Source organism: Haliotis rubra, unplaced genomic scaffold (genome assembly GCF_003918875.1).
Source record: "Haliotis rubra isolate DU_JTF1 unplaced genomic scaffold, ASM391887v1 Scf1456, whole genome shotgun sequence".
Classification (NCBI taxonomy): domain Eukaryota; kingdom Metazoa; phylum Mollusca; class Gastropoda; order Lepetellida; family Haliotidae; genus Haliotis; species Haliotis rubra.
The window spans coordinates 154,325-165,315 of NW_025765399.1; the positions used below are offsets into that span (position 1 = coordinate 154,325).

Below are 10,991 nucleotides of genomic sequence, written 5' to 3' on the forward strand. Positions count from 1 at the left end.
TCTATATGTTTGTTTCTGTCCAGGGGGATCTAGTCAAATGGGCCAAAGGACAAAAGGGCCAAGAAGTGGCAAATCAAATGGGCCAATGGAAAAAGTCAAATGGCCTGTGGTGAAAGTCAAATGGGCCGTGAAAAAATGTCAAAAGGGCCTTATTCTTAGTCATATGGGCCAAACAAGAATAAAGTTTACAAATGTTTTTCATTTATTGACATATATAGCATTAAAACATAATATCATAACAATTTCAATAACATCCTCAGCTATAGACCTGGCAGACTTGAACAGGTCTTGTGTTGCAGCCTTCTTCACCTATAACAACAACGTTAATTGATCTAATTAAGAATCAATTTGATTCTTTAACATCTCCAGTTAACAATTATGGAAGTTCGTTAACAGAATGTTATGGTACTACTCACCTGAGCTCTTACTTGGACTGAGATTAGTTTGCCTGGCACTCTGTTACCTGTGGACTTGGTCTTGGCAACAGTTGCCTTACATAGGTCAAAGTCGTCTTCACGAGTCTTCCCTGTCCCACAAACCCTGTGTGTCCATGACTGACATTGATCACACTCTAAGGCGTGCTGGTTCCTTCTTACAGCCTTGGAACACTGCACACTATACAGATTAGTCACGACACTGCGTCAAGATTCTAAACAACGAAAACATTTGAGTGACATGTTCAAATTCCATTTAAAAATAACAACAACAAACTAAACACTATTTACACTATTTTATTATGTAATTTTTTCGTCCTTTTTGACTTTTAATTTTGGCCCATTTGACATTTGGCCTCCGCCCATTTGACTTTTTTTCGGCCCTTTTGTCCTTTGGCCCATTTGACTACAACCCCTGTCCAGGTACCATGGTCCAAAACTACTTACCACGAGCACTCTTAGGATGTCTGCTTGTGTACAAAAATCTAGCCTTGTCTTGGTTGTACCAGGGGTGTCCCAGAAGTTTCTGGCCTGACCAGGAGCGGATCTCCCAGACACAACCAAACTGCTTGTTTATATAGAACAGTACTAAAACACGAAGATAACATGAATTGCACAAACTAGAACTGCCTATATATTCCTGTCAAGCTTCACTCCCATCCTATTTGCTCTCAACAGCTGCTCATAATGGACAAACCAAAATGAAGAGCTGTGGTCAGATATCTTCATTTTAAAAAGTATACTCCCAAGCAAATTTATAAAGACATGACACAAACACTGGGTGACACTCCCCTTCATATAGTACTGGCTGGCCAACAGTTATGACAGCGTAATAGTTATGGCCAAGACATCAGTATCACACGTGCGCAGTTCCGGTCAAGTACAATTCCGGTATTTTTCCCCACGGTATTTGACAAGAAGAAAGGACAGCAAAAGAAAATCTCCACGGTAAGTAACATAAGAGAAAAATTAAAGAATTATGAACTCTATAATTTTTGTTTAACTTAGTGGGGGGATGTCACACGATCTATATAATAGCACGTTCAAGTTCACAAGACATCAATTGTTTCATTCCCTATCAATCTACTGTAAAATAAACACTCAAGCAGTCGCACAATCAATTATTCGAGGTTACTGTATGATATAAATATATATTATTTCACGAATGGCATGAGAAATTCTGAAATGGCGATAACTGTTACAGTTGGTTGTGAGAAAAGAAATATTTGTACTCCCATGATTCCCTTCCGCCGCGTCATATAAAAACACGATCGGCGGCAGTGAACAGGCTGGACACATCGGTGAATAGCTAATTAAGTATCCTGATTAATTCTGTTTCATTAATTTAACGATTACGGCCTAATCCGTCGAATTTTGAACAGTCAGCAGTGCCAATCCGTCGAAACATGCTTGAGTGGTTCTGAGGTAATCGGTCGAATTTCACACCGTGCTAACACACTGGGAGAGTCTAAGTTCAATCATTAAGGGATAGACTTGCATTGAATTAGACTACATGTTTTCTTAAATAGTTTTAACTCAATTCAGTTCAATTCTATATTTACTTTTAGTTGTACAGCTAATCGGTTGTGAACATGAAAATATAGTCGAAATTTAGACAAATATGTTGTATAAATTGCAGGAATTGATTTTTGAAGATATTATTGCAAAGTAAAAGTATCAATAATATGTTTATACAATCTACACTTAGTAAAACTGGACAACTGACTTCCAATACACTGGAAAGCGTGTCCAATAAGTCTTTGTTTAATGACAGGCAGATAACAGACATTCAATTCTTCCTTATACCATATATCACCAAAACCAAGAGTTGTCAATATAGTCTTAACCTGAAAGGCCCAGTTCTGAACACTAATTGTTTCCACCTCATCATATATATATTCATACCCCCACGTAGAATATAGTTATCAGTTCCTAGCAGCTTAATCCAGTACCTGACAATATTGCAGAACATCCGTTTGTAGCGCAAAGGATAACGACCAAGTTCGTCATAAACCATACAATTACAAGTTGATTTGTTGACACCCAATAACCGCTTATAATAATCCAAATGTAATCTGTCAATGTTCTCAGCCTTATGAGAGCCCCATACTTTAGACGCATAGCACAACACACTTCCAACATAGCAATCGAAAACAGACAATATCATTGATTGTGTTGGACACTTGCTCGGAGTATGGTGATCGTGTACAAAAGTACAAAAATGAAGAGAAAACAAAACGTATTTAATGCATCAGTTTCTCATTGCATCATGTGAGTAGGCAAAGATAAGTACAAAAGTACAACAACAAAGAGAGTCAAACCATGCAACACCCCTTGCGTCTTTTTTTGGCATGATCCAATGTTTTGATAACTATTTAATAGCTAAGATCACAGTGCTCATCCGTCGAATGCATTTTACTACTCTGAAATCAGAAATTCGACGGCTCGGTACGCGACCAATTTAACAAACGGCAGAGTACTTTTGTAATTACCGCTAAAATATGGCGATCATTGTTCGCTAGCCAGTACAGTAAACAGTGACGTGCTGATTTCACAAGGGTAGGCAAAGCACTGAAGACAACCACGTTCTGGGTGCCGTTGTACAAAATAACTTTAGCCCTTAGGTTACCTTAAGTCTATGTTAAGGTATGGGCGTTACGGTCACCATAGCGCAAAGATCGCTTTGTACAACGGCACCCTGGTGAAGTCACCACGGAAGAAAACGTCAGTGCTGTTCTTGGCACAATAATGCAGGACAGGCGTGTGACATGGCATTTGTAAAATCTCAGTAGAGAGAATTATTCATCAACATTTGCACATAAGTAAGGTGTCAGCTGGCTGGGTACCCAAAATGTTATGGAGGAACGAAAGCGGAAAAGAGTCATGGTTAGACAACAACCTCTTGGTAACTATCGGGCAGATCCACGTGCTTTCTTGGCTCATCTGAAACTCAGGATGAAACCTGGGTTCATCATTTTGATCCTGAGACAAAATGTCAAAGTATGCAGTGGAAACACGTGAGCTATTGCAGTAACAATAAAGTTCAAAAGAAGTCGGGGCGGCGGAGTAGCCTAGTGGTTAAAGTGTTCGCTCGTCACGCCGAAGACCCGGATTCAATGGGTACAATGTGTGAATCCCATTTCTGGTGTCCCCCGCCGTGATATTGCTGGGATATTGCTAAAAGCGGCGTTAAACCAAAGTCACTCACTCACTCAAAAGAACTCCCTCCAGCGGCAATGTCAAGGCCTCCGTCTTCTGAGACTCAGAGGGTATAATCATGATAGACTATTTGCAGAGAGTTGCGACCATAAATGGTGCATTTTATACAGATGAACTGCATAGGTTGCGTGGTAACATCAAAGAAAAACGCAAAGCTAAGCTTCGCAGAGGTGTCAGCTCAAGTAGCAGCCAGGGCTGCTCAGGACGTTGGCTTTATTAGGATCCTCCCTGATGTCCAACTCTAGACCCTTCTGACTTCTTCCTCTTTCCCTGCTCAAATCTGATCTTCTAGGCCGCAAATATGGGACGAATGAGCACGTTGTTACTGCCGTGGAGGACTTTTAGGATCACTTGAAAAACTGTGTGTTTCTGATGGGTTACGAATGCTCGAGAAACGTCGAATCAAGTGTATAGAATGCAAGGGTGACTACATTACAAAAGAGGTTGAAAGATTTTCATACATATCGTATTTTCATGGTCAGGCCGGAATCTTCTGGGACACCCCTCGTATCATTGACTTGTTGATAATTCCGCCACACAGTCAAAGAAGTTAGCCATGTATCTTGACTACTGTACAACAAAGAATAAATATTATTGTTTTGTCATCCTGGAACAAAATATGTGCTCCAAACATGTTGTCACGGTAGTACTGCCCAGCAAACGTCCGCGAATAACATGCCAATAAGCACACTAGTGCTGAGCCAGCCTGAAACGGTCGTTGTGTGAGGTGAGGTGAAATTGGGTTTAACGTCGTGCTTGAGAATATTTCGCTCATATGACGACGTGCATGGGTGTGTATGTGTATGTGCGGCTGCTTGTACTAGCCTAGACTTAAGCTGGTTTTATAGTGCTAGCCCACTGAGATACCATGCCGCAGTGAAGCATGAATACCCCACTCAGACACATTATACTGACTCCGAGCCGACCAGTCCTTGTTGTATATATTAATGCCGAGCGCCTGGCCAACAAGTACCCTATTTTAACGTCTTTTGGTATGACGCGATCTCTCCGGGGACGCTCTAACCACTACACCACGGAGGCAGTCCCGTTGTCGTAGACACTGCCACAATGAGTTACCGTAAATGACTGTAGATAAGCCGAATTCCGAGGACAAAAAGAAAGTATGTAGAAGGTGGTCGGCTTAACTATGGGTTACACCTTCGTCAAACTTTTCGTGAACAAACAACAGAAGACGACTTTGTCAGTGAAGTGTATATCTAAGAGACATATACAACTGAACTCTGTGAAATCGTGATATGAAGTTTATATGTTACAAATCCATACCTCCTCACAATACTTGTAGCTCTAATGATTGGTGGCCCAAACTAGTGATTGTACATGGCATCGTGTATGTTTGAATATGAATTAGGATCATGCTGTTGTAACAATCGTGCAAGCTGGATGTTGTGGGGTCTATAAAAGTCGTCAAGGAGACGACGTGTCTCGTTTGTTGCCTGGAACTTCTTTGATCTGTCGTTCATCCTGCTCTGGTTGAGCATTTCTTTGAGCTCTGATCTAGACACACGACCTGAAGAAAAAAGACGTTCAACTTACATTTATGAACAATAGAAATACACATGTGGTTGATAGCACTAAAGAACGCCACACTTTGAAATACTTGAGATACACTTAATGGATATACTAAAACACAAACTAAACTATGAGCGTTGTGAGACTGTATTCTTGGTGGATCTGGTGGTGGATTACAGATGTCTTTTATTATCAGTAGACTGTAAATTAGACTTTCTCTACTACAGCTACAACGTTGTACTAGTCATGTCACCATGACCCAGACATTGTCAGATTACTCTTGTTCCATGTTCAAAGAAAATATATCCGATCGTGGTGTGTTTCAGTCAACGAAACCAACTATGTCGTACTTAGGCCCAGAAAGTCAAATATTCTTGTAAAAGCTATGTAAGGATCTTCGTGTATGTCTTCCACTCTGGCGATTAAGATCTGGTCTGCGGGAAACACGTTCATCCATTCTCTGATGAACACATGGTACAGGCCTACCTGCAGCTGGCAATGACATGAAACAGATGTATAAGTATGTGGACGTCAACGTCATTAGTTATGTACAGATCTAACACAGAACACGTTGCCAAACACACGTTACCAAGCTGGTACATGTACACAATATGAAATCACCTGGCACTAACAAGTAAATGAGGGAGTTAGATTAGTTTTACACCGCATTTAGCAATATTGAAGCAACTTCACGGCGGGGTACACCTGAAATGGGCTTCACACATTGTACCCAAGTGGGGAATCGAACTCGAATCTTTGGCGAACGATTGAACCACTAGGCAACCCCGCAACCCCTGTCCAAAACAGGAATTCATTCACGAAGGCATATTATCTTTCATGTAACTAAAGTCTTGTCTTGCACAATCAACCCACCAAAATAATACCTTAAATAGAAACAAGTTATTTACAAGATAACACTTGCCGACGTACGCACAAGCCCTCAAGGAGTACTTTGAACAGCAATCTTCAAATTTTCTTATGCCATCTACCACTGTCGCATGGAAGCTCTCTGCCGTTAAGTCATTGCTCAACATGTAGTTGTACTGAGAAATCGTCCTGAAAGATGTGATTTCATTGCTACCGCTAAAGTAATCACATATATTGCAAAGATATATCGATACAGGGAATGCGTGTCTTCGGGATTATACAGTTAAATATCATCATAAAGACATCACTAAAACTTACCGTCTCGTAAATAACATTTACTGTATTATCATTTACGGTAACTGTAACTTCGTAGGCAAACTATCTGTTAAATAACTCACCTTTCTGTTGGATTTCTGACGAGGATTATGATTTTAGTGGAGGGGTTGAGATGGTAGATATAGTGAGGGGCGAGGACACGAGGCTCTGTGCAGTTATAGTTCCCGGGGAGGTGACGCCAATGTTGGTTGTGCCAAGCAGTTGATACAGAACCATCACCTTGCAAAAAGATCTTAAGGCTTCATTATGGAAGGCTACAAAGTCAGACAGACCTTTGTCTGTTGGGGTAGTATTGGGCATGCACGTCGTGGAGCCTAGTGTCGACTTCATCAACAACCCTACGTTTGTCATCATTCGGATAACATCAAATAACTCGAAGCATTTACGTAGGCCCATTCAACTTCGACACAACGGTGTTTAACTATAAGGTAATAAATGTTAAACTGACTTGTACCATGAAGACCCATACCTGTGATGATAGGGTGGAACATTTGGCCTGTAACGGGATCAATGGATGCCTTCGACTCTATCACTCTCGCAGCCGGCGTGAAATAGTTCAAGTAACTTTGGAATTGTGAGCTTTCTGAAAATGAAGAATATAGTGTTAAGTCGTGTGCGAAATACGGGATGCCCAAAGGATAAGATTCCATTTGTTATATCATTCACAGTGTCCTTCCACTTGATTTTAAGATAATGTGCTGTATAAAGAGGCTATTACGTCCTGGATTGCACCATACTGATTTTGCAATGAAGATTGGAATATTTGCATTGCATCCAACCTGGAGCATGTATTAATATCTGAGTTTCGACAAAAAACAAGAACGATGACATGATAATGACATGATAATGTGTTTGTTATTGTACATTTACCTACCTCAGCTATTAGCTTAATTCAAAATTTAGGAGAATTGTAGAAACAACGGAACTAACCTGCAAATCTAGTTCTTGTAATCCAGTGAGGTTCTTTCCCTTCACCCATTACCGCCTCCGGATGGCCAACGATGGTACTAAAGGTTAAGGTCGTTCCACATTTGGGAAACCCAATTTGATAAAAGTACGGAAGACATACCAACTTGCTGGGGTTGCCCTGCTTCCAACAAGGATTCTTATAGTTAGAGAGGAAGGCAGGTGTCTTCTGAAAAATAACAAGAAGTATTTTAATTTTAAAGTAGAGGGATCAACCACTTGAGAGAACACTGGAATTGCCACATTTGCAAAACAACAATTATGCAAAAATGCCAAGATAAATGCATGTGGATGTATGTATGTTGATCTTCATTGAATCTAGCATACTGTAGTACACGTAGATTCGAACGCAAAATACGTTTTGTGTGTATATCTCTTAGCCATGGGTTCCAACCACCGACATCCCGCTCTACCGACAGTGAAGTATTGAATGTATGTTCATGTCTATACATTCCAGCAAATATCACTTAGATACCTTTCTCATCATCTGAAAAAAGGCGAAAAATGATGAAAGAGGAAGTTGTTTGCGTCTGACATATTGTAGTACATGTTCGTACAAACAGTGCAGTATTTAATGTATGTTCATGTCTATACATTCCAGCATATATTACTTAGATACCTTTCTACATCATCGGAAAAATGCGAAAAATGATGAAAGAGGAAGTTTATTGCGTCTGACATGTTGTAGTACATGTTCGTACAAACAGTGCAGTATTGAATGTATGTTCATTTCTATACATTCCAGCAAATATCACTTAGATACCTTTCTGCATCATTGGAAAAAATGCGAAAAATGATGAAAGAGGAAGTTTATTGCGTCTGACATATTGCAGTACCTGTTCGTACAAACAGTACAGTATTTAATGTATGTTCATGTCTATACATTCCAGCATATATCACTTAGATACCTTTCTGCATCATTGGAAAAAATGCGAAAAATGATGAAAGAGGAAGTTTATTGCGTCTGACATATTGCAGTACCTGTTCGTACAAACAGTGCAGTATTTAATGTATGTTCATGTCTATACATTCCAGCAAATATCACTTAGATACCTTTCTACATCATCTGAATCAACACCATTCAGCTTGTGCTTTGCTATGATTACGACATCGTACTTGGATGTGGCAATTTGTGCATGTCGCACATGCTGCAGACGCTGCGTTTCTATCAATGAGTTGTTTATGAGGCAAGAAAATGAGCTTTTCAAAAGTATTTTCTCAAAATGAAAACTATTTAAACACCTACAACTCGGAATAAATCGTGGATCTCATATCTCTTCTGTGTTTCATCATCAAGTGGAGGTGAACTGCTGTTGTGATGGCAAGCCAAGCTAATCCTTCGGTTCTCGGAATCTGTCTGACCTATTGCAACACCTTGCGATTTGAAGGTGTTGGTCCAAGGTTTATTTGTAACAGAAGTAAAGAGTCGAAGGATGTGCTTGTCCAGGAGCAGACGCGTCAGAAGCCAAACTGGCACCAGTGTAAAAACGACAACTTTCCACTTCCGCATATTCTGAAAGTAGATGGGTCGATTAGAAGGGGTATGTGTAACTTGTGATCAGATGGTTCAAATGAAGAGCAGTGACACTCACAATAAGTTTAATTTTATACTGAACTATTTCATAAAATGGACGAATTTCGAAATGAATCTCATACCATTTCTTGTGATTAGAACCTTTCTATTCGAGCCAGAAGTAGACTTGGAAAATTACATAAACATTAACAACCCCAATCAAACAAACCAAATACATGTACACGGAACATACTTCCAATGCAACAGGCAAGGCTTCATTTGTTTCCACTTTCTCAGGATTATGTTGTTTAAGGCACTCAACAATATTCCAGCTATATGGTGTCGGTCTGTAAATAATCGAATATAGACCACACAATCCAGTGATCAACAGCAGGGGCTTCGATCTACTCAAATGGTATACGATGACACGTGTCAACTAAGTCAGCGGGCCTGATTCCGTTTGTCGCCTCTTACGACGAACATGACGTTTATGATGACCATTTCCTACTATGATCCTCACGGGAACTGATGTGCTAGGTAAGCAAGGAAGCAAATTCTACTGGAAATTCAACACTTTATGAAAAATGCAAAATAAAAGGAACTACTTTAGAATAGCAACAGCTGTTAAATGATATTCAAAATGTTTGGAAAACATACCAGGAAACAAGCCACTAAACCTCTATGGTAGTTCTCAATGGTGTTCTATGACATATTATTCAAGGGCAAAAGTCAGAAGGCGCTAGAACCTTGTAATGGTGCATTATTCGGAAAGATATATTTTTTATGACAGAAAATGTCCTTCGGCAAGACATTAGACTATCAAATAAAAATGTATGCAAAGTAAAATATAAACCAAGAAAGAATAACTGAGGAAGAATTTAGTCGATTATGATATCTGTACATTTGGTATATTTCATGCTATTTTGACTGTGAAAATGTTCAGTACCTTTGGTCACAGGGTGAAACATTTATCAATATTACATTAATATTGAACTGTCACAATAGCGTGTTATGTTTAGATTATGTAGTCAGTCTACCATATCCTTCTTCTAAATGCCAGACCGCCTCCGTGGTGTAGTGGTTAGAGCGTCCGCCCGGAGAGCGGAAGGTCGCGGGTTCGATCCCCGACCGCGTCATACCAAAATACGTTAAAATATGGTACTTTTTGGTCCCTGCCTGGCGCTCGGCATTAATGGGTTGGTCGGCTCGGAGTCGGTATAATGTGTCTGAGTGGGGTATTCATGCTCCACTGCGGCATGGTATCTCAGTGGGCAAGCACTATAAAACCAGCTTAAGTCTGGGCTAGAACAAGCACCCGCACATACACATACACACGCATGCACGTCGTCATATGAGCGAAATATTCTCAAGCACGACGTTAGACCCAATTTCACCTCACCTCACCTCTAAATGCCAATTAAAGAAGACATATAGTTTGTTAACAGAAAGATTCCTCTATGCCTCAAATGTTTATCAAAGAAATAATGATCTGTTTATTAATATACTACGTGATATTCTGTAAAACTAAAACCTGTACTGCGAATAAGATCAATGTTTTAAAATGAATGGAAGCACTTACCTTACACACAGTGCCAATAACAACTGAAGTGCACAGAAAATACCCATCTCAAATCGACCCACACGGTAAGCAAACCCTTATTTTGCAACTACCAATTTTGTCATTGTGAATAGATTCCCTTTATGTATAGAGATAAGGGTTTTAACTCGTGTAAGTGACTATATTCGACACGCACAGTGAACACGAACGCACGGCATGCACGCACACACACAAACACACACACACACACACGCACGCGCGCACACACACACACACAAACACACGCAAACACAAACATACACACACACGCAAACACAAACATACACACAAACAGACAGACAGACAGACATACATACATACATACATACATACATACATACATACATACATACATACATACATACATACATACATACATACATACATACATACATACATACATACATACATACATACATACATACATACATACATACAGACATACAGACATACACACACACCTGTTAATAAATTATTAAATAATGAAATCTTTGTACATCAAACGACATCAATAGAGAGTTGTTTCAAT

General features: G+C 39.8%; 1 protein-coding gene across 1 annotated transcript; it reads right to left on the reverse strand.

Annotated features, from left to right (window-relative positions):
• Positions 1-4,928: 4,928 nt before the first annotated feature.
• Positions 4,929-8,862, reverse strand: LOC124269560 (carbohydrate sulfotransferase 15-like). The gene is made up of 7 exons (XM_046704591.1): positions 8,599-8,862; positions 7,317-7,521; positions 6,856-6,969; positions 6,449-6,605; positions 6,173-6,239; positions 5,534-5,675; positions 4,929-5,181 (listed from the first exon to the last, which is right to left on the reverse strand). The coding sequence occupies exons 1-7, from the start codon at positions 8,860-8,862 to the stop codon at positions 4,979-4,981; spliced, it is 1,152 nt and encodes a 383-aa protein (XP_046560547.1). The 3' UTR covers positions 4,929-4,978.
• Positions 8,863-10,991: the final 2,129 nt, after the last annotated feature.